At 41.3% G+C, this 23,274-nt stretch overlaps 1 protein-coding gene across 3 annotated transcripts in view; it reads right to left on the bottom strand.

Annotated features, from left to right (window-relative positions):
* trim33 (tripartite motif containing 33) overlaps positions 1 to 23,274 on the bottom strand; it is a 248,971-nt gene that overhangs the window by 13,721 nt on the left and 211,976 nt on the right. For all 3 annotated transcript variants that reach the window (XM_068057034.1, XM_068057036.1, XM_068057035.1), the window contains 5 exons: positions 22,059 to 22,134; positions 19,699 to 19,867; positions 17,666 to 18,018; positions 16,264 to 16,387; positions 8,516 to 8,590 (listed from right to left, as the gene is read on the bottom strand). In XM_068057034.1, coding sequence (XP_067913135.1) covers positions 8,516 to 8,590; positions 16,264 to 16,387; positions 17,666 to 18,018; positions 19,699 to 19,867; positions 22,059 to 22,134 — 797 coding nt within the window. The remainder of the gene's footprint in view (positions 1 to 8,515; positions 8,591 to 16,263; positions 16,388 to 17,665; positions 18,019 to 19,698; positions 19,868 to 22,058; positions 22,135 to 23,274) is intronic.

Here is a 23,274-nt window from a genome sequence, read left to right as displayed (position 1 = left end):
TTAAGGAGTATCTGAAAGACGGGTGGGAAGGTGGAAGCATAGAAGGGTTTAAGGAAAATATTCCAGACTGCATGGCTTAGGCAGATCAAGATAAGGCTTACAATGGTGGAGAAAAGGAATACACAAGAGGCCAGATTCAGAGAAGCATAGTTTTGGTAGGGGCAGATGTGCAGATCTGGAGGCGGTTACAGATATAGGATGGGACGAGACCATGAAAGGATTAAACATATGGATGAGAATTTCCAATTGAGGTGTAGGGTGACTAAGATTCAATATACATCTATAGAAACAGGAGTGATACGGTAGCTGAGGGATAGAATATGGGCAACTAAGTTTTAGATGATCTGAGGTTTATGAACGGTGGAAGAAGGGAGGCCAACCAGAGCATTGGATTATTCAGGGATGGAAGTTGAGATACAATAAAGGGGTCAGAAGCTCAACTCGCATTTGAATACACAAGAACACAAGAAGTAGGAGCAGGAGTAGACCATATGACCCATCGACTCCACTTTCCTCGCCAGCTTGCCATATCCCTTGATTCCAAAACACCAAAAATCTGTCTATCCTAGCCTTAAATGTATTCAACGATGGAGCATCCACAACCTTCTGGGGTAGAGAATTCCAAAGATTCAGAACCTTTTGAGTGAAGTAATTTCTCCTTATCTCAGTCCTAACTGATTGGCCCCTTATCCTGAGATTGTGCCCCCGTGTTTTAGATTCCCCGACCAGCGGAAACAATCTCAGTGTCTACCCTATCCAGTCCCTTCAGAATCTTGTATGTTTCAATGAGATTGCCTCTCATTCTTCTAAACTTCAGAGTATAGGCTTAATTTACTCAGCCCATCATAGGAAAATCCCATCATCCCAGGGACCAATTTAGTGAACCTTCGCTGTGCTGCCTCCAAGGCAAGTATATCCTTTCTTAAATGTGGAGACCAAAACGGCACACACTACCCCAGATGTGGTCTCACCAAAACCCTGTACAATTATAGCAAGACATCTTTATTCCTGTACTCCAATCTCCATGCAATGAAGGCCAACATGCAATTTGCCTTCCTAATTGCTTGCTGTACCTGCATGCTAACTTTCTGCGTTCCTTGTACAAGCACACCCAAGTCTCTTTGAACATCAACACTTACAAGTTTCACACCTTTAAACAAAAATTCTGCTTTTCTATTCTTACGACCGAAGTAAATAACTTCACACTTACCCACATTATACTCCACCTGCCATTTTGTTGCTCACTTACTGAACCTGTCTGTATCTCTTTGCAGCCTGTGACCTCCCCACAGCTTGGCTTTCCACCTACCTTTGTATCAGCAGCAAACCTTGATACATTCATTACTCTGTCTCTTCATCTAAGTCATTAATATATATTATAAATAGCTGAACCCCCCAGCATTGATCCTTGCAGCAGTCACTGCCCGCCAACTTGAAAATGCCCCATTTATGCCCACTCTTTGCTTTCTCTCCATTAAGCAATGCTCTATCCATGCTAATATATTACCCCAACTCCATGAGCCTTTATCTTGCCTATTAACCTTTTGTGTGGCACATTATCAATGCCTTTTGGAAATCCAGGCATACTGTTATGAAGATGCTTCTTTATTTTTTGAGGACTCACTGAAATTGTGGAAATGGATTCATTGGAAGGCTGAAGATTTCATAAATGCTGGACTTTGCTTTGTTGTCGACAGTTCACTGAAAGAACACAGATGCTGTCTGAAAACAATCTTTGCTGGAAATCATGTGCTTTGGGCTCAGTAGACAACAGAAACCTTGGTAACCTGGGGAAAATGTTTACAGAGAAGCCACATGTCAAGGTTTATAGTTGACTTTCTGTTTGGGGAAGATATTGTTTTCAGTTCAGTTGAGGTGTGGACTGTTTTGAAGACAGTTGGCGTTTTGCCTGCCAAGGAAAAAGAAACCACCCAGCTCACCGCTTTCTCTACTTCTTTGAAGAAACCCTGCAAAGATCCAGTGTGGCAGAGCTAAAATCCTTGGTGCTGCATTTCTCCTGAGAAACTGAAAAAACCTGCCAGATTAATTCTTAGCCTTGCCTGAAAATAACTGCTTTAGAAAAGATTCCAGTGACGCGTCTCCGTATAACCGGACACCAGACCCAAAGGGACAACTGACTTCCTTCCATATCTTTGCTTTTTTTCTTCAAGAATTCGCAAGTATTTGGCCAAAGTATTTTAATTTTTTTTTGTAACATACAGAAGTTCTGCAGAGGTATTTTTTCCAGTGTTTGTGTGTGTATGCGTGTTTGTGTTTTTGGGGGGGGGGGGGGGGGGGGGGGGGGGGGGGTGGTGGGAGAATTTTAAAAGGGAACTTTCATATTTCAATCTGTGCGTTAATGCTTTGCTTCATTATGGGATAAGTCTTGTTTGATAATAAACTGATAATTTTGTTGTTTATTAAATAAATCTGGTTGGTGTATTTTATTCTGGGATAAAGAGTATATGATTGACCAAATCTGTAACTAGGTAAACATTTTTAAAATATATTTTGTGACCCGCGGAGAAGTTGGACTAGAAAAGACAGTGTACTCCTCCCACCTCGGTCGTCACAATGCTACGTTTACTGGTTCCCCTTTATCTACCCTAGTTACATCCTCAAAATAACTAATACATTTCTCAAACAGGATTTTTTAGTAAAACCAGTTTGACTTGTTCCAACCTTACTGTGCTTTTCTAAGTTCATTAAGACTTCCTTAATAATAAATTCTAGCAATTGCCCAATGACTGATGTTAGGCAAACTGGCATGTAGTTCACAGTTTTCTCTCTGCCTCCTTTCTTGAAAAGCAGTGTAACATTTGTCAAATTCCAATCTGATGGGACCGTTCCTGAATCTAATGAATTTTGGAAAATCATAGCCAGAGCATCCACTATCGCTGTAGCTATCTTTTTTAGAACCCTAGGGTGTAGGCCATCAGGTCCTGAGGATTTGTCAGATTTTAGTCCCTTAAGTTTCTCCAATACTTTTTCTTTGCCGATATTAATTTCCTCGCTCTTTTTAGCCCTTAGGTCACTGTTTATTTCTGGTATGAAACTTGTGTCTCTACTTTGAGGAGAGACACAAAATATTTGTTCAATGCCTCTGCCATTTCCTCATACCCCATGGTAATTTCTCCTGTCTCTGCTTCTAAGGGACCAATGTTTACTTCAACTACTCTCTTCCTTTTTATATACCTATAAAAGCTCTTACTGGCTAGTTTACGCCCGTATTCTATTTTTTCCTTTTATCTTTATCAACTTTTTGGGGCCCTTTTCTCGTTTCTAAAACACTCCCAATCCTCAGACTTGCTACTTTTTCTGCAACATTGTAAGCCTAATCTAAAATTATCTTCAACTTCCTGAGTCCGCCATGGATGGGTCTTTCTTGCTGAGTTTTTGTTTTTCAATGGAATGCATTTTTGTTGAATATTTTGAATTGTTTCTTTAAAAGGTTTCTCACTGTTCATTTACCACCATACCTTTTAGTCTATTTATCCAATTTACCTTAGCCAGTTCTCCCCCCATACCTATGTAATTGGCTTTAAGTTTAAGATTCTTGCTTGCAATTGGAGTTTGTCACTTTCAAATTTAACATGGAATTCAATGGTATTATGATCACTATTTCCCAGTGGATCTTTTACTATGACATTACTAATTAACCCTGTTTCATTACACAATTCTAGATCCCTAGTCAGTTCCACAATGTATTACTCCAAGAAGCTGTCCCAAATACATTCTACAAACTCATCTTCTAGACCATTCTTACCAATTTCATTGTCCTAGTCTCTATGAAGAATAAAATTCGAAGACAGATTGCAAACAGTCTGGTCCAGGTGGAGATACTGATTAGGGAGTAATTAGTGTCATTGGCAGGGGTAGAGAGTTAGTGCTGGGGTCAAAGACAATGGCTTCTGTCTCCCCATATTTAGCTGGAGAAAACTGCAGCTCATCCAGGACTGCATGTCAGACACAGTCTGACAGAACAGTGACAGTGTAAAGTTCAAGAGGTGGTAGAGAGAGAGAAGTGTAAGTAAAAGCTGATCCCATGTCTGGAGATGTTGCCAAGGAACAGTGCGTAGATAGCAAACACGTGGTTAAATGCAGATCCTCAAAGGAGACTGAAGAAAACAAAGCAAGTGTTAGAAGAGAAGGCATTGATGGAAATGCTCCAGCTACAATGGTATGAGTGGAACATATGGAAGACAGTCCCACTGGGCTAGACAATGGAAGAGAGGATTGTATGGTTGACTGTGTCAAAGGCATTAGAAATCAATAATGAGGAAGAGGGATAATGCACCATAGTCAGAGAATATCATTTGTGAAACTTGGAGGTGTTTTGATACTGCAAGAGGGGTGGAAACGTAATGGGAAAGATTCCAACAGTGAGCTGTGGGAGAGATGGGCATAGATTTGGGAGGTGACCTGTTCAAGGACTTTGCAGAAAAGGGAAGTTGAACATGGGGTGGTAGTTAGTGTGGTAGTTTACATGGATAGAGGAATTGACTGTTTGAGAAAATGGGTGGTAAGGGTAATTTTGAAAGAGAGGGGGAGATGGTACCTGAAGAAAGTGAACCATTCACAATAACAGCTAGTATGGGGACTAAGAAGGTAAGTTGGGCAGTCAGCATTTAGTGGGGATGGGATAAAAGGTAACAGGTGGATGAGATGACAAGGAGTTCAGGGAGAGCATGGGGAAGATAAAAGAAAGTAGATAAAGATGGGGAAGCAGCAGAGCCAGCTGAATCGATGACCTGTAATCTCTGGCAAATAAGTCCATGAGTTCTTCCTGGAAGGAGCATTGGAGGACATGGTTGATCATGGAATAAAGAAGCTGGGGTTATCTTTGCTTTCCAGGTTGATACTAGAATTAATGGACAGCTTTAGCACAGCAGAGTAAGGTCCAATAGAGCTTAATATAGTTCAGCCAAATTTGGTAATGGATGAGTATGCCAGTTGCGCACCAGATTCACTCAAATCTGTACATACCGGACTTCAAAAGAGTGAAGTTGCAGTCGATACCAGGGGCAATGACCAGTGTATGAGTTAGTGAAGCTTTTAAATTAGGAAAAAGGGCAAAAGGTGGAGGGGACGGAGTTAACAAAAAAAAACAATTGCCTGTCGTTTGGAATTTTAAAAGGGCAGTTCAAAGTGATTTGGGCTAGTTTTTTCTGAGCAGGGCCAGACAGGGAAGGGTGTTGGAAGCGGGGCTGTGGTTGGATAACAGGAAATAGACTGGACTGGAGGAATGTTTACAGAGGGATTCGCCAGAAGTCAGTGCTAGGACCACTGCTTTTCTTGATATATACATTAATGGCCTAGACTTGATGCACAAGACATTTTCAATTTTCAGATAACAAAACTTGTAAGTACTGTAAGCAGTGAGGAGATAGTGATAGACTTTACGAGGACATAGATAGGCTGGTGGAATGGGTGGATATGTGGTAGATGGAATTTAATCCAGAGAAGTGAGAAGTGATACATTTTGGTAGGAAGAATGAAGAAAGGCAATATAAAATAAAGGGTACAATTCTAAAGGGGGTGCAGGAGCAAAGGGACCTGGAGATATATGTGCACAAGTCATTGAAGGTTACAGCGCAGGTTGAGAAAGTGGCTAATAAGACATATGATGGGATCCTGGGCTTTATAAATAGAAGCATAGAGTACAAAAGCATGGAAGTTATGATGAATGTCATGATAAAACATTGGTTTGGTCTGGTTCTGGGCACCACACTGTAGGAAGGATGTGAAGGCTTTAGAGGAGGTGCAGAAAAGATTTATGCGAATAGTTCCAGGGATGAGGTACTTCTGTTACATGATTAGATTGGAGAAGCTGGGGTTGTTCTCCTTAGAGAAGGTTGAGAGCAGATTTGATAGAGCTGTTCAAAATCATGAGGGTCTGAATAGAGAGAGAAATTGTTCCCATTGGTGCAAGGATCGAATACCAGGGGACACTGATTTAAAGTGAATGGCAAAAAAAGCAATGGAGACATGAGGAAAGACCTTTCTTGCAGCAAGTGGTTAGAATCTGGAATGCACCGCCTGCAAGTATGGTGGAGGTCAATTCAATTGTTGCTTTCAAGAGGAAATTGGATAATTATCTGAAAAAAATTTGCAGGGCTATGGGGAAAAACGTAGAGTGGGACTAGCTGAGTGGCTCTTGCAGAGAGCTAGCAGGGTCATTACAGCACAGAAGGAGGCCACTTGGCCTGTTATCATTCTAAGATGGCCACGTCAATGATCCAGACCACAGGGACAGTGAGGCAATGGCTGATGGTCAGTCTAGGAGGTGGCATGAATATAGTAGGGTATTTTATACAGACGAGGTTACGGAAGATGTTTAGGCATGAAAAAAACCTGCATCTATATAGCGTCTTTCACAACCACTGGACATCACAAAGCACTCTATAGCCAATGAAGTCTAGTCACTGTTGTAATGTAGGAAACTCGGCAGCTAATTTGCATGTAAACTTCCACAACCAGCAATGTGATAATGACCAAATAATGTGTTTTTGTAGAATAAGTATTGGCTGCGACACCAGGGATAAACCCGCTGCTCTTCTTCGAAATAGTGCCTTAGGTTTTTTTTTTTACATACCCAAGAGGGTAGACAGCCTCAATTTAACATCTCATCTGAAAGACTGCACCTTGACCGTGCAGCCTCCCTCAGGACTGCGTTGGAGTGTCAGCCGAGATTGTTGCACTCAAGTCTCTGGAGTGGGACTTGAACGCACAACTTTCTGACTCAGAAGTGAGAGTGCTACCAACAGAGCCATGGCTGACACAACATCATAAGAGAGCGGACAATTCAAAGAGCTTATATTGATTGCGTATCCCCAATTCTGAGGAATGAAGGAGGAGAGGATAAATTGTTGCTCAGTGCAGAGGATAAGAGATGAATGTGAGAATGTGGGTTTCAAAACAGAAGCAAGAATGGATGTAACTGAAGATGTCAAAAGAATTGGGGGCGTGGGGGTTATGCAGAGGGGTTGTTGAGGACTATGCCACCACTGATGTAATGTGGACAGGGCAACAGAAATTATAACTAGGCAGGGAAGCTTTGGTAAGGGGCTACCTGTGATGAACACATTCAAATAATCTGTCGCTTAAGGGTTTCCATAAAGGAGAAATGAATAGGTATTGCAAGGAAAACAAGACGCTAGAGCAATGTAATTATTTATTTTTTTTGAGGGTGGCGGAGGGCGAGAAATGGATTTACATTTCATTATAAGGGCATTTGTACTGATGGGCGTTTACTACAATCACAGCTTAAAAGTATCCTGAAATCATATCATAAATATCATTCTAGGTGAAAAGAATCAATACATGCAAATAACCTGGCACTCAGAAATGTGACTGCTCAATTAATAAATAGACTATGTTATATGCTCTCAAGATGTACAATTAAGTCACAGGTTTCAGTATTAATCTGTGAAGTCATTTTCCAGGTTCCCTTCTAATGACCTCTGTTGGAAAGTACATGCTGTTGGGTAGAGTTGGAATCAACTGTAATATCCCATCACCAGGAACACATCAAATCTCCCCATGTAGCTTTACATATGAAGAATGGCCACTCAGGAGGGTAATGCGATAGGTGCCAGTACCCATTAGAAGCACAGCACAAGTTACCACCTACAGGAGAACTGAAGGGGTGAAATTGATACCTGAAGTGTGGTCAACTACTCCAAATTCTCCTTAATTACATAAGCATCATAATATGTCCATGTACATCTTCCCTTGGAATAAGTTGAATACAACACACCCTGGGTACCAGTGTCTAAATGTACCTCATAATCCAGACACTGATGGTAGATAACTCTGTTTCTATTTATAACCAGTCTCAAACTGTGGGTACTGAGGGTAGATATATATAAATCTGGTCTCAGAATCCAGGCACTGAGGGTGAATGTGCAAGCAGGTGTCAGAATCTAGACACGAGGATGGATTTATCAGCAGGTCTACAAATTTAGTCATGAGGGTGGATAGGTATGCAACATAAGTCAGACTCCAGGCATTTGAGGGTGAATATACAAGCAAATGTCAGAAGCTAGGCATTGAAAGTGGTAGCCAATGCAGAAACATCTCCTTATATGCCATTGCACTCACCTGGAGTTAAATGATGAAAACAAACATTTATATTAAGCCACTACATACTGTTAACTGTATATTAATTGCATTTAATTGTAGGCAGGTGGTGGGCATTAACTGGGGATTTACTTGCAGCCTGATAAACAGACAGTAACTTAAACCGTAGTTGTTGGGTTAGGAGGTGCTGGTTTGTAATCTGCAACTGTGTAAATAAATGCTTATAAAGGTTTGTAAAGATTGGTTCCAGTTATATCCTTCATCAACTGCCTTTCTGGACTATAATACATGTACAAAGTAGGTCTGATACAAGGGGCTCTCCCGAACTGCTTTCATATTTTGTTCCCTTTGCAAAGCTTTTTTTAACGTAAAAGGTATTAAAATGCAGAAGCATTTCAGAAACTGGACACAGATCCAAAACAGAGACACTTACTGAGGAAGGAACAGGTTCTTGGAATGCGATGCTCATTTCATGACAATACAGATATAACAGGAGACGTTCACACTTCTAATAAAAAAAAAAGGGGGAAAAAAATCAGTTAATATAGCTGTAAAACTGAGTTCAAGACTGGTCTAGATGTCATGCAACAGGTTTGAGATACAATAATAGGATATTCAATTTGCACTTGAAATATTCAATAAATCTGACTAGCTGGATCTGACTGAATATTTCAAACCTAAAATTTAATATATGAAAACAAAAGAACATAACTGAGCGCTGGTGTAGGCCATACGGTCCGTCGAGCCTTCTCCGCCATTCATGATCATGACTGACTTCTACCTCAACTCCACTTTCCCGCCCTATTTTCACACCTTGATTCTCTTAAAATTTCACATAAGCAGCTGACATTTTCTAGGGTATTACAAAAGTTCAGGATGAGAAACAGCCCCATGTCTCCAGTGTTAGCACCCAACAACTTTTAACATCCCCACTCCAAACTAATTGGCAGATGCCAAACATTTATCAATAAGTAGTTCTTAAAATATCCATTTTGAACTTGCCGACTTGCTTTAAAATAATAATCTGTCCAGTTTACCTCATCACACTATTTAGAGTTTGATATGCTTGCGTGAGGTCCTTCCTTAACCATTTTCTTTCAGGACATCAGGAGTTTCAGCTGCTCTAACCTTTCCTCATAGCACATTACACTTCAATTTAGCCTTGTTGTATTTCTTTTTATTCTGATCAATACCTGTAAACTTTTTGCAACATGGCGACCAATCCTAAACACAGGACTCCAAGTGATACTTGCAAAATCTTAGCATAATTTTTAGACCTATACTCTACTGCTCTGACCAGTCTTCCATTTGCTTTTTGTAATGGCTTTAACATATTATGCCAACATTGAAAATGACAAGTCCATTCTTCTCAGCACCCCTATGACTTTGCCTGGAATGATTCTATTCAATGCATTCATGCCGAGTTTTTTCAACCAATGTGCACCACTTACGCTTCTTTGATAAGTTTTATTTGCAAATTAACTACCTAATTTTGCCAGTGCTCCAAATTCTTTTGCAAAGCTTTCGGAGTACCATCTGTCTCCACTACCCTAACAATCAGAAAATTGACAAAAGCTTATATTTGGTTTCTGTGTTACAGTCAGATGTCGATTATAAGCAATCAACTGTCCCCTCCCTGCCAACTCTGACAATATGCCTCAAGTATTTTTTCTTTCCCTTTTTTGAGCAAATTCTTATCCAGTCCTATATTCCACTCAAACTTCCTGAGGCTTTTAATGGAAATACATCATGTGAAACTTCGTCAGAGATTTCTAAAAGTCTAAATGAACAATCGAAATTAATCCTGTCATATTGCGATATGAAACTGTAGCTGGAATAATAGAAAAATGAGAAACTGTTCCACTTTCTCTTTATTTAAAGCAAACTTTTCACAGAATTATGTAAGATATATGGCACAGAAAAAAGCCATTCGGCCCAACAGTTCATGTCAGAGTTTATGCTCCACTTGAACCTCCTGCCATCTTTCCTCAGATAAATCTATCATGACCCTCTCTGCCCTTCTCCCTCATATGCTTATCTAGCTTGCCCTTACATGCATCAACCACTCCCTTTGGTAGCAAGTTCAACATTCTCACCACTCTTTGAGCAAAGAGGTTTCTTCTGAATTCCCTATGGCGACTATCTTACATTGATGGCTTCCAGTTATGCTCTTCCCTACAAGTGGAAACATTCTATCTGTATGCACTCTGAAAACCTTTCATAATTTTAAATGACCTTTATTAGGTCACCCTTTTTCAAGAGGAGAGACTCAGCCTGTTCATTCTTCCCGGAGATTTATACCCACACATTACTAACATCATCCTTGTTAATCTCTGTACATTCTCCAATGCCTCTATATCCTTTTTATAATATGACGACCAGAACTGCAAGCAGTACTCTCTTCGATACAGGTTTAGCAAAACTTTTCAATTCCACCCCTCTTATAATAAAGCCTAGTACTTGGTTTGCTTTTTTTATTTTAAAAATGGCCTTGCTAACCTGTGACGCAACTTTTAGTGACCGGTATATTTTTTCTATTTGCTCATGGGATGTAGGCATCGCTGGTTGGCCAGAACTTATTGCCCATCCTTAATTGCCCGTGAGATGGTTGCGGCGAGCTGCCTTCTTGAACCACTGCAGTCCATGTGGGGTTGGTACACCTACAGTGCTGTTAGGAAGGGAGTTCCAGGAATTTGACCCAGCGACAGTGAAGGAATGGCGATATAGTTCCAAGTCAGGATGGTGTGTGGCTTGGAGGGGAACTTGCAGGTGCTGGTGTTGCCATGCATTTGCTGTCCTTGCCCTTCTAGGTGGTAGAGGTCACAGGTTTGGAAGGTGCTATCCAAGGTGCCTTGGCACATTGCTGCAGTGTATCTTGTAGATGGTGCACACTGCTGCCACTGTGCGTCGGGACTGGAGGGAGTGAATATTTGTGGATGGGGTGCTAATCAAGCGGGCTGCTTTGTCCTGGATGGTTTCGAGCTTGAGTGTTGTTGGAGCTGAATCCATCCAGGAAAGTGCAGAGTATTTCATCACACTCCTGACTTGTGCCTTGTAGATGGTGGACAGGCTTTGGATAGTCAGGGAGGCGAGTTACTCACCATAGGATTCCTAGCCTCATCCTTCATCTTTTCCGACGCATTAAAAACTTTCTCTCTTCCTTTCAGGTGTTAAGGAATGCAAGCTCCAGCTCGTTCTTCCCCCTCACTTCCCTCTGACTGCATCCATTCTCCTAATCTGACCCCTTGACGTGTATTCACCTGTAATACCCTCTGACCTTCCCATCTCTGACGCTGAACGATTCGTACTTAACAAAGGAATCGGTTTTATCCCCTTATGCCCACACCACAATGAATTTCACGCTCGACATGACGTTGAGTTCTTCATCCGTTGCCTTCGCCTCCAGGCTCAGTTCTTTGACAGGAGTCCTCCCTCCGACCAGCGGATGCATTTACTCGCCTCCAGTATTTTCCCTTCAATTGGACCCCTCCTTCTGGCCTGTTACCCAGTCTTGATCTTTTCATTGAGAACTGTCGGCATCACATCAGCTGTCTCAATTTCTCCACTCCCCTCACTCACTCTAACCTGTCTCCCTCTGAACTTGCTGCACTCCGTCCTCTCAGGTCGAACTTTGAAATTGTGATCAAACCAGCTGACGAGGGTGATGCTGTTGTCTGGCGTACTGACCTCTGCCTTGCATAGGCCGAGCACCAACTCTCAGAAACTTCTTCATACCTCCCCCTGATCATGACCCCACCACCGAACATCAAGCCACTGTTTCCAGGACGGTCACTGACCTCATCTCCTCTGGAGATCTTCCCTCTACAGCTTCCAATCTCAGTCCCGCAACCCCGGATAGCCCGCTTCTACCTTCTTCCCAAAATCCACCAACAGGACTGTCCTGGTAGACCCATCGTTTCAGGTTGTTCCCACCCCACCAAAATTATTTCTTCCTATCTTGACTATCTTTTCTCCCCTGGTCCAGTCTCTTCCCACCTACAGCCGTGACTCTTCTGACGCCCTACATCATTTTGACAATTTCCAGTTTCCTGGCCCTAACCACCTCCTCTTCACTATGGATGTCCAATCTCTCTACACCTCCATCCCCCACCAGGACAGTCGGAGGGCTCTCCACTTCTTCCTTGAACATAAGCCCAACCAGTCCCCATCTACCAGCATCCTCCTCCACCTGGCTGAACTTGTTCTCACATTGAACAACTTCTCCTTCAACTCCACTCACTTCCTTCAAATAGAAGGTGCTGCTATAGTAATCCGCATGGGTCCTAGTTATGCCCGTCTTTTTGTGGGTCAAACATTCGTTGTTCCAGTCCTACTCAGACCCACTCCCCCAACTCTTTTTCTGGTACATTGATGACTGTATCGGTGTTGTTTCCTGCTCTTGCCACGAACTGGAAAACTACTTCAACTATGTTTCCAATTTCCACCCTTCTCGCACCTTTACATGGTTCATCTCCAACATGTTCCTTCCCTTTCTCGACTTCTCTGTCTCCATCTCTGGGGATAGGCTGCCCACTAGTGTTCATTATAAGCCCACCGACTCCCACAGCTACCTTGACTACACTTCTTCACACCTCAGTTCTTATGATGCAAGCTTCCACAACTGTGCTTCTGATATGCCTTCCTTTTTCGTCAACCAAGGATTCTCCCCCACTGTGGTTGACAGGGCCCTCAACCGCATCTGTACCATTTCCCGCACTTCTGCCCTCACCCCTTCCCCTCCATCCCAGAACCGATACAGGTATCCCCTTGTCCTCACTTTCCACCCCACCAACTTCCACATCCAAAGGATCATCCTCTGCTATTTCCACCACCTCCAGTGTGATACCACCACCAAACACACGTTCCCCTCCCGTCAGCATTCCGAAAGGATCGTTCCCTCTCTGACACCCTGGTCTATTCCTCCATTACCCCCGACACCTCCTCCCCTTCCCACGGCACCTTCCCATGCAATCGCAGGTGGTGTAATACCTGCTGTTTTGCCTCCTCTCTCCTCACCATCCAAGGCCCCAAACACTCCTTCCAGGTGAAGCAGTGATTTACTTGCACTTTTCAATTTAGCACATGGTATTCGCTGCTCACAATGCTTCTACATTGGGAAATGTAGATTGGGTGACTTTGCAGAACACCTCTGCTCAGTCCGCAAGCATGACCCTGAGCTTCCGGTTGCTTGCCATTTCAATTCACCACTCTGCTCTCATAGCCTACATTTCTGTCCTTGGCCTACTACAGTGTTCAAGTGAACATCAACGCCAGCTCGAGGAATAGCACCTCATCTTCCGATTAGGCATTTTACAGTCTTCAGAACTCAACACTGAGTTCAACAATTTCAGAACATGATGGGCTTTTAAAAAAAATAATTTTATTTATATTATTTTTTAACCATGTGCCTGCCTTAAACTTAGTTTTTATATTTGTGCTTTTGGACAGAGCTGTTTATTATTCTGCCACTAACACTCTCTTTGGATTACCGCTTTGTCTTTCACCACAACCATTAGCACTCCCTTTGCCTTTGTCCCATTACATCTTCGCCATTTAATCTCTCCTGCACTCTGCCCCATCACACACCTTCCCTTCTGTTCTCTTCCCACCACCCCCCACTGCACTTGCTGAAAACCCAATACATTTCTAACCGTTGCCAGTTCTGATGAAAGGTCACAGACCTGAAACGTTAACTCTGCTGCTCTCGCCACAGATGCTACCAGACCTGCTGAGTATTTCCAACACTTTGTTTAATTTCAGATTTCCAGCATCTGCAGTATTTTGCTTTTACCTCTGTCCATGCTAATATATTACCCCCAACACCATAAGCTCTTATCTTGTGTAATAACCTTTTATGTGGCACCTTATCGAATGTCTTTTGGAAATCCAAATACACTACATCCACTGGTTCCCCTTTGCCCATCGTGCTTGTTACATCCTCAAAGAACTCTAATAAAATAGTGAAACGCTACTTCCCTTTCATAAAACCATGTTGAATCTGCCAGATTGCATTATAATTTTCTAAATGCCTTGCTACTACTTCCTTAATAATGGATTGTAGCATTTTCCCAATGACAAATGTTAGGCTAAATGGCCTATAGTTTCCTACTTTCTGTCACCTCTCCCCCCAGTTGCAGTCCTCTTCAGTTTTGACTATCGCCACCACCAACGCCCCCCCCAATTTGGTGTCATCTGCAAAATTTAGAAATTGTGCATTTACAGTCATAGAGTTATACAGCATAGGAACAGCCCCTTCAGCCCACCGTGTCCACGCCAGCCATCAAGCCTATCTATTTTAATCCCATTTTCCAGCACTTGGCATGTAGCCTTATATGCTATGGTGTTTCAAGTGCTCATCTAAATACTTGTTAAATGTTGTGACGGTTCCTGCCTCTACCACCCCTTCACGGTGTGTTCCAGATTCCAGCCACTCTCTGGGTGAAAACATTTTTCCTCAAATCCCCTCTAAACCTCCTGCCCCTTACCTTAAATTTATGCCCCCTGGTTATTGACACCTTTGTTAAGGGAAAAAGTTTCTATCTACCCTATCTATGCCCCTCATAATTTTTTATACCTCAATGGGCGGCACCGCAGCCTCATAGCTCCAGGGACCCGGGTTGAATTCTGGGTACTGCCTGCGCGGAGTTTGCAAGTTCGCCCTGTGACCGCGTGGGTTTTTGCCGGGTGCTCTGGTTTCCTGCCACAGCCAAAGACTTGCAGGTGATAGGTAAATTGGCCATTGTAAATTGCCCCTAGTGTAGGTAGGTGGTAGGGAATAAGGGATTACTGTAGGGTTAGTATAAATGGGTGATTCTTGGTCGCCACAGACTCGGTGGGCCGAAGGGCCTGTTTCAGTGCTGTATCTCTAAATAAATAAATAAATAAATAAATCAGGTTCCCCCCCCCCCCCCCCCCCCCCTCAGCCTTCTCTGCCCCAAGGAAAACATCCCTAGTCTATCCAGTCTCTCTTCATAGCTGAAATGCTCCAGCCCAGGCAACATCCTGGTGAATCTCCTCTGCACCTTCTCCAGTGCAATCACATCCTTCCTATAGTGTGGCGCCCAGAACTATACACAGTACTCCAGCTGTGGCCTCACTAGTGTTTTATACAGCTCCATCATAACCGCCCTGCTCTTATATTCTATGCCTCGGCTAATAAAAGCAAGTATCCCATATGTCTTCTGTTTGATTCCAAAGTCCAAATCGTTGATACAAATTATGAACAGTAGTCCCAGCACTGATCCTTGTGGACCACCACTTCCCAACTTCTGCCACTCTGAATAACTACCCTTTACTCCCACTATCTGCTGCTCGTCTTGAAGCCAGCTAGCAAACCATTCTGCTACTTGTCCCCTGATTCTGCATTCTCTAACCTTATTCATTAGTCTATTATGGACACCTTATTGATGGCCTATTCATTATTATATTTTTCTTCTCTAGATATTCTTCTGTTCTCTCCTTTAGTAGGGATTCCATTATTTTTTTCTACCACCAATATTAAGCTGACTGGTCTATAATTCCCTGGACATGTTCTGTCCCCTTCCTTAAATATAGGAATTAAGTTAGCTATCTGCCAGCCCTCTGGCACTAAGCCTTTTTTCCCTAGCAAATTATTAGATATGTGTAATAATGCCTCTGCTATGTCTTCCATAGGTTCTTTTAAAATGTGTGGATGCAGTCCATCTGGATCAGGAGTTTTATCCTCTTGGAGTTTGATTAGTTTATTCAATACAGCCCTTTTTAAAATTTCAAATGCACTTATCTCATTACTCATCTCATTCAATGTCATGTCTACCTGTTCTATCTCCCTGGTAAATACCATGATTTAATATTCTGCCATCACTCTATTGTTACCTGTGATATTATCATACTATCACTTAATGGTCCTATTTCCATCCCAGCTGCTTTTTTTTTTAAATTGATGTACCTGTAAAATATTCTACTATTTTGTTTTATGTTCCTGGATAATTTAATTTCATAGTTTCTCTTTGCCTTTCTAATTTTTATTTTAAAATTTCTCTCCTAATCTCTTGGTATTCTCTCTTATCATGCACTCCTCTGCTGTCTACGCACTTAAATGTACTAACCCTCAACCTTTATGTTTTTATTCATCCATGCAGTCCCACTAGTGTTTAGTTGGTTCTTTTCACAGAATAAAATAACTAAATAAATGGGGCTCACCCTTTGGTCAACTGGGGCCAAACTTGGTCCAGTTTTTCCCTTCTTTATATGATGCAGATTGTCACAGTCATACTCCACTTCTGGTTTGGATAGGTCCCGACAAAATGTGCAGATCCACTCTCCACTTAAGTAGGAACAAAGAGACGGTAGAAATCATTAAATATTCTGGGCAAATTGGAAACTTGCACATCAATAGATATTAGATATCACTGCAATATCTTCCACCCTCACTACACAGCCTAATTTACTACAGGTTCAGAAGTTAGGAGTCCTTTACTGTGCAGGGCTGAGTGATTCAGTAACTGTTGCATTTTATTTACCTCCAATTTTTAGCCCTGTATAGTTCTGGTTTCATTTTTTCTGATAGTTCTCCACATGTTTTTCATTTCTGTATTTTAATCTTCCTCCTTCTGCTTTTTCTTCAGACTTCTCATTTTGTTTCACCTCTCACTTTTGGTCTACAGTTTTACTTGTATTTTCTTTATACTTCTACTTACTTTGATATCCTTGCGTAATATTTTGCTATTACTTCTCCAACTTTTGAACTTTGGAAATTGTAATGTATGTGCACAGCACAGCTATGTCCATAGAAAGGTTTAACTGCATTGTGGTAAGGAAACTAAACCAAAGTTGAGCACATGACCCTGAGGTCAGTTTCCGTACTGATTTTATCCATTTGCAGAGTTGGTATAAAAACCATACAACACTGATTAAGACCTGGGATTACCTTGAATACTGTCTCAAGTAAATAGGATAGTTTTTGTTTTAAAAGCAAGTTTTTAAAGAATTTAAAAGTGCATGCTTTCCTGTATTATGATACATTACATGGTATTTCCAGATATAGGCAATGAGCTCTGGTCAAGAGTGCTGTATGTCTATGTATTGAGGGCTAATGGGGCTTTCCCTTGGTTGAGGAGGCTTGAATCGGGGTCATTGAGGGAACATAAGCTGTGCATGCTCCCTTAAGATGCTGCTATTTAATTAGTGGCAGTTTGTGTACACATCTGCCATTCTGCTCCTGTTTAACCAGTAAAGGAAATTGCACTGAATAAAATTGCTAATACATTTTAAGACACGCCACTGACATGACATTCAGACACCCAGTTATGTGCATCCAACACCCAATTTAGTTGGGAGCTTTACATTCAGCATGAAGCACTGGAATTGATTAGAGCCAGCATACCTTGCAACTAAATTTAGAAGAGTATACAATGCAGTAAATTTATTGTACAAGTTGTACTTTAATTTGGAGCAAATCCAAATATTAAAAGTTATTGTGGAAGATGGACTGAACAGCAAACCACCTTATTTTGCACATAACAACCCATTGCTCACTGCTCCTTTAAGAAATAAATCCTAAACTTGCTGCTACTATCCAATGTTAAGGATGGCACAGACTTACCTGGGAAAGTTGAGAAGTGTAGGTACATGACACGCTAGGTGGAAAACCTTTGGACACTTATCACAACATAGTAGGTCCCCTCCGTTCTGACACACTGCGCACCAATCCTCATTGGGGTCATCATCCTTGTTGTTGCTGCTGTCTCCTCCAACTCGTGGTGAGCGATGCGTAAAGCTGCGGATCGGGGACTTTCCATTCAAGGTATTACCCGACTGCCTGCAACTTCCTGACTTGTCAGTACGCTCCATCTTCACGTGGTTTTCAACATGCCGAAGCCCTTCTATGTCAGTCTCGCTCTCAGAGTGCAAGTTGTTGGAAAGAGGTGGTGTCAAACTGCTTTCAGGACTGCTCATCTAAATTTGAAGGAGGTTTGCATGTGGATTATTCAGTAGTCAATGTTTCAAGCAAACTTTATGAAATTTAATTCCTCTCACACCCCATGCCCTAGATGCTGTCTTTGCCACCCACCCACTATTCCCTGCCCAAAGGTGTAGGATGCTAAGCTGCTCTCAGGCCTCTATTTCTACTGTTCTCGAGATGGCCATTAGGACGACAGAGTCCATCTCAGGGGACTCTTGTAACTCCCCTTTCTCCTTGTAGGGAATCACCTGGTCTCTGTTTTTCAGTTCCTACCATAGGTCCCCACGTGGGGAATCACAGGTGCAAACACTACTTCAATTTTTTTTTATAAAATGCTCAGAAAACATTGCAATGTTTCCTTAGCATCATAGCAAAAGCTGAAATACCACAGATGCTTTCAAAACTGCAGGCTTTGTTCTTCCACTTTGTACAACTCTAAAAATACTATTCAGATTATTAAAATGGTCTCTTTTATGCAAGTAAATACACTCTAGTGTGAATGCCCCACCAATCTTACTCCCAAGTACCTAAATTCTGATAAATTTCTTTAGTTTCCTTCATCTTTATTAAAAGGATGATTGTGCTTTTACAGTGCTAGTTCAGGCATAATCAGTAAGTCATCTACAACACCCGAAGCTCAAAATTGCACTTCATTTAGCTCTACTTTGAACCCATCTCTGTTTGAGGGAATTTCTATCTTTTGTGCACAATACTCATGGAAATAAAAAGGAGTCCAATGAAATATTCATTTTTGTACTTAGGAAACTGAATTCTCTTTGTGGAGGGTTCTCAATGTGGAAAGCAATCTGAATGAAATCAATCCTGAAAGTACAAACCTGTACTATATAGATCATAGGCCAAGGAGTACATTACAGGGGTGTAATGCATTCGGTGGAGCTTAGATTACATTTCAAATGATGGAAGGAATACCTGAGCAGCTTGTATATACCATCTGAACCTTTCTAATTGTATTCTTATAAAATACTCCCCCTTTATATTTCTTTGCATTGTTCTCGTTCAACTGGAATTTTCAGAACAGTCAATTTACTCGTTGCATTTGTGTTGTTAATTTGCAACAAAATCAGTGATGCAAGGTTTGTGACAAAAGAAGTCCCAATGATGCACTATATATATGCAGTGTATATCTGTTATTTACGTGTACATATGTGTTAATGAGGCAGTAAAAAGGGAACTGAGTTTGAGAATGTATCCAGATGATTGTGGTAGATTCAAATGCATCAACATCCCATTACATTTGGAGCCACTCTACCCCAGAGCTCATCAACCCTATACTTTATTCAGTTCACTCTACTGAGTAACACAATCCTCCATATTCGTCACCAGCTAGTACTGCAATGAAATGTACACCAACACCTATCTGACAGTACCAAGGACGCTCAATGTCTTTATCAACAGGTACAGCAACAAGTTCTGCCAACAGCTGTTTGACAAATTAACTTTTCTTTTTCATTTTAAATTGCCAATCAGTTTCTGCACTATTTTAATGGTTACCAATACATTGCTGATATGGTAATAGAGTACCTTAAGCAAGCAGTTTTAACAAAATGCATATATTTTAAGTTTTGGCCCAAATTAGCCAACAAACTTGTTACTCAAGCAAAAGACTGTCTCTGATTTTTTTTTCGGTTAAACTACAAGTATTTCAAATTTACCATGCAAGCACTTCTCCGGCCATCTTCCAAATGTTCATGTTTTACAGAAGCACCAGAGAAACTACATACGTCATCCTCTGTGCCCGGTTCTTGCTTCACTTTGACCTGATCTGGTCGGAAGACTGAGATCCCCCTCTCTGTACCTTGAGCTTTCCCAGAGGAGCTACAGCTGCAAGGAAACATGGATAATCAGTACTCTCAGGTCTATTTTAACCACACCACAAAAATGTAAATTCAATTTATGAGACTGCACACTTTAAAATGAACACAATGCACAGCGATGAAATGGCTGTCACCGAGTTCTTGAACTATATGTCAACTGAAATGCATTAAACTCAAATTGGGATGATTCAAATCAAATCTCTGCCTTGATCAGATCCAATTTAGAAAGTCAGGTAGTAATAAATTATCCTGCCTCAAGTGAGTCCATGAGCATCTGTCTGCTGGCTTGATGGTTCTATGTAAAATGAGTGTGGGCACTCTCAATCCAATTACATAGATATAGATGGACCACAAAACACCATTCACACCCCACCAGTACCCACCCACCCACTCCCCCCAAGAAGAAAATCAGCACTATGAGCAATTAGCAATCTTAGAGAAGTCAATAGTTGGCTGGTGTGGGAAAGGGACAACAAGGAATGCCGGGATTGGGCTGAAGCACAATATTATTGAGAAAGAGAAGAGGCAGCTTTACTCCGCACTTAAAATGTTCTAAATGTAACCTAGATGCACTCTATGAACACACTGGATACATAAAATGGAAAAAAAAATCATTCCCAGTATATTTCTCACCTGGAACACGAAAGCACAAAGTACTATTAATTCACCGGTCAAAAGCATAAAATTTTCCAATACCAGTTCTATCTTTCCAAAATACATGTTTGTTTGTAGTATGATACAACTCTAGTGCTAACTTGAAGTAATGAGAATTATCCGCAAAGCCCAACAGTGATCTTTTTTCTGCTACTTAGCGCAGATTGACTTTGCTACTGAAGGAATTAGCATTCACTGATACTACATAGATGGAGTTTATATCCCCATTACCATCCCAGCAAAACTTTATTCCTCTTCCAACATTTCCAATTCTGTTCAAGAAAAATCATCTATATTGCAAGTTAACACAAAGCACTTCTCATGCAGTGATTAGTATGTGCAGTGATTGTTGTGTAGAAAAACATGGCACTTGTTTTGCACAATCAGATCCCACCCTATCATCTGCAAGCTCCCTTCCAAGTCAAAGAGCATCCTCACATGGACACAATCACTGTTCCTTCAAAGGTGATTCAGTATCCTTGAATTCCCTACTCATCATCATTGTGGAAGCAGCATCACAAGCAATGAAGACAACGGATCATCACCTTTCCAACGCAACTCAAGATGGACCTTAAACGTTGTCGTCCACATTCAGAGATCAGATAAATTTATAAATTGGTTAATGTGCCATATAACATCAACTGCACTTCAAAAATTCTTTACTTGTAAAGTGCTTTGGGGCATCTGATAACACCAGCTTCAAATAGATGCAAGTTCATTTTTATTTGAAATAGCAGAACATGGAACGACAGAACAGTCACTTTACTGATAAAGGCAACCATGTTGCATTTTTATGGCTGAGACTGCATTTATGAAAGGGTGCATCTCAGTGGAAATCTACATAGCATCTTAAAGTAGAAGTGGCAGATCAAGTGGTGCTTTAAAACTATTCCCATATTCTGTACAATAGGCTGATTTTTGAAGTAATCCCCAGAGTACCCCCTTGATTTTATTAGCTCCAGTCCTATAGATTGAAAAAGGCAGAGGAAAAGAAATTCAGGGCTTTGAAGCTTTGTCATTTGGATAATGGGAATCTTGGTCAGGAAAAGGAAAACTGTATTATACAGTATTAGATTTGAAATTTTTGTAGGCTGCTGTCATACTAGACACCAGTGTCTGCACAGTGCAATACACAACACGTTGCACCGTACTGCTCGTCATACCCAGATCAGCAATAAAGGAGCACCAGGCTTGCACAGAGTTCTGCTCCTGGGTTGTTAACTTTTAACTATTTGAGCACAAGACTGCAGCATCTACTTTCTCATAACATGAAATAAAAATCCAAAATTAAAAAAAAGTTTCCCATGAAATGCATTGCACTTCTGGACACTTTTCATGTGTTGTTTTGCAGAAGGCCTGAGCTATAGTCCTGTCTACAATAATCCTAAGCAGTGTGAGACAATATGATAATGCTCAGACTCCTGACTTACACTGCAGCTTCCGTATCGACACACATTTAAAACTTCTATACAGCAGACTGGAAAAGTCAGTATAACTCCAGCCTAAATAAACTTTGACAAGTTTAAAACTTTTAAAGCACTTACCTGCCTCTGCTACCAGTACTCGAGGTACTTGAAGGTCTGACTGGAGTGTGGGAGTTAGCCATTGCTAAGGCTGCAACTGAAAAAAAGATATTAATTGTTGTTGCCTTTGTTTGTCTGTATATAGTAACTGACTGAAGATGCAATGTGCTGCGTGGGGAATTGGGGAGTCATGCCCATACCACAGAAAGCTTCGAGATCGCTTTGATGTTTTGAGTCTGATGTGACCGACATAGCAGCATTGGAGGATGTCATTACAGCTGTGGTGTACCAAGTTAGCCAATTGTGAACTTCAACTCCCTCAATCCTTCCACCTTAGCTCTGCTGCTATGCACAAACTTTCAGAGTTCTACCACAATCTATAAGGAGCATTCCTTGATGAATTCATAACTATCCCTGCAAGTCCCAAGAAATAGTAGATAAATTCTTTTGAATGACAAATTCTGAAAAGTGTTTTCAAAAATACTCATTTCGTTGAAGACATCTGTTACAGTAGAAATGTTAAGATATCAGTGTCATTAAGTTGAAAGGTTAAGGCAACAGTGCCATTCATTTGAAACTGGGCTAAATAATGTCATATGCTGTCCTTGACCCTCAATTGCATTAAATTTCAATACCCATAACCTAGTAAACTGTGCAGTCTATTTCAGTCTCCAAACAAAACCTTGCCCCAAAGGACAAAAAGTTGTGACTTTTCTGTGGCCCATTTTATACAGCTCATAACAGCTGACTCTTTCAACATCCACAGCATAAACTGTGCTTTAAGGCACATCAAGTGCTGGGTAGAAGAACTAACTTTTGAATCAAAACATTCAACTCAGTATGGATTTTGGATGAGGGTGAACGACAACGCTATCATACCAAACTAGGAAATGAAGATTACAAGTGTGGAACTCAATGATCCATCTAGTTAAGTCAAATGCTAAGGACAAAAATATCTTCAGGACATGTGTTTTAAGTTTCCAGTAGTAGCAGTTTTGAAACAAGTTGTTACCAGTGCTTGATAATAACATCCAGCCAACCCCATGTGGCTGACTGGTTGTACAATGCATCAATCTGTAACTGGCCCAAACAGTAGACATTGCTTTCCAAGACAGATTTTTATGCTCCATAGAGACAGAGTCAGAGAGATAAAGCACTGAAACAGGCCCTTCGGCCCACCGAGTCTGTGCTGACCATCAACCACCCATTTATACTAATCCTACATTAATCCCACACC

The sequence above is a fragment of the Heterodontus francisci genome, chromosome 25 (assembly GCF_036365525.1).
Source record: "Heterodontus francisci isolate sHetFra1 chromosome 25, sHetFra1.hap1, whole genome shotgun sequence".
Lineage (NCBI taxonomy): Eukaryota > Metazoa > Chordata > Chondrichthyes > Heterodontiformes > Heterodontidae > Heterodontus > Heterodontus francisci.
The sequence above is the reverse complement of the archived record's forward strand: the minus strand, read 5'-3'. Positions and strand labels throughout refer to the sequence as shown.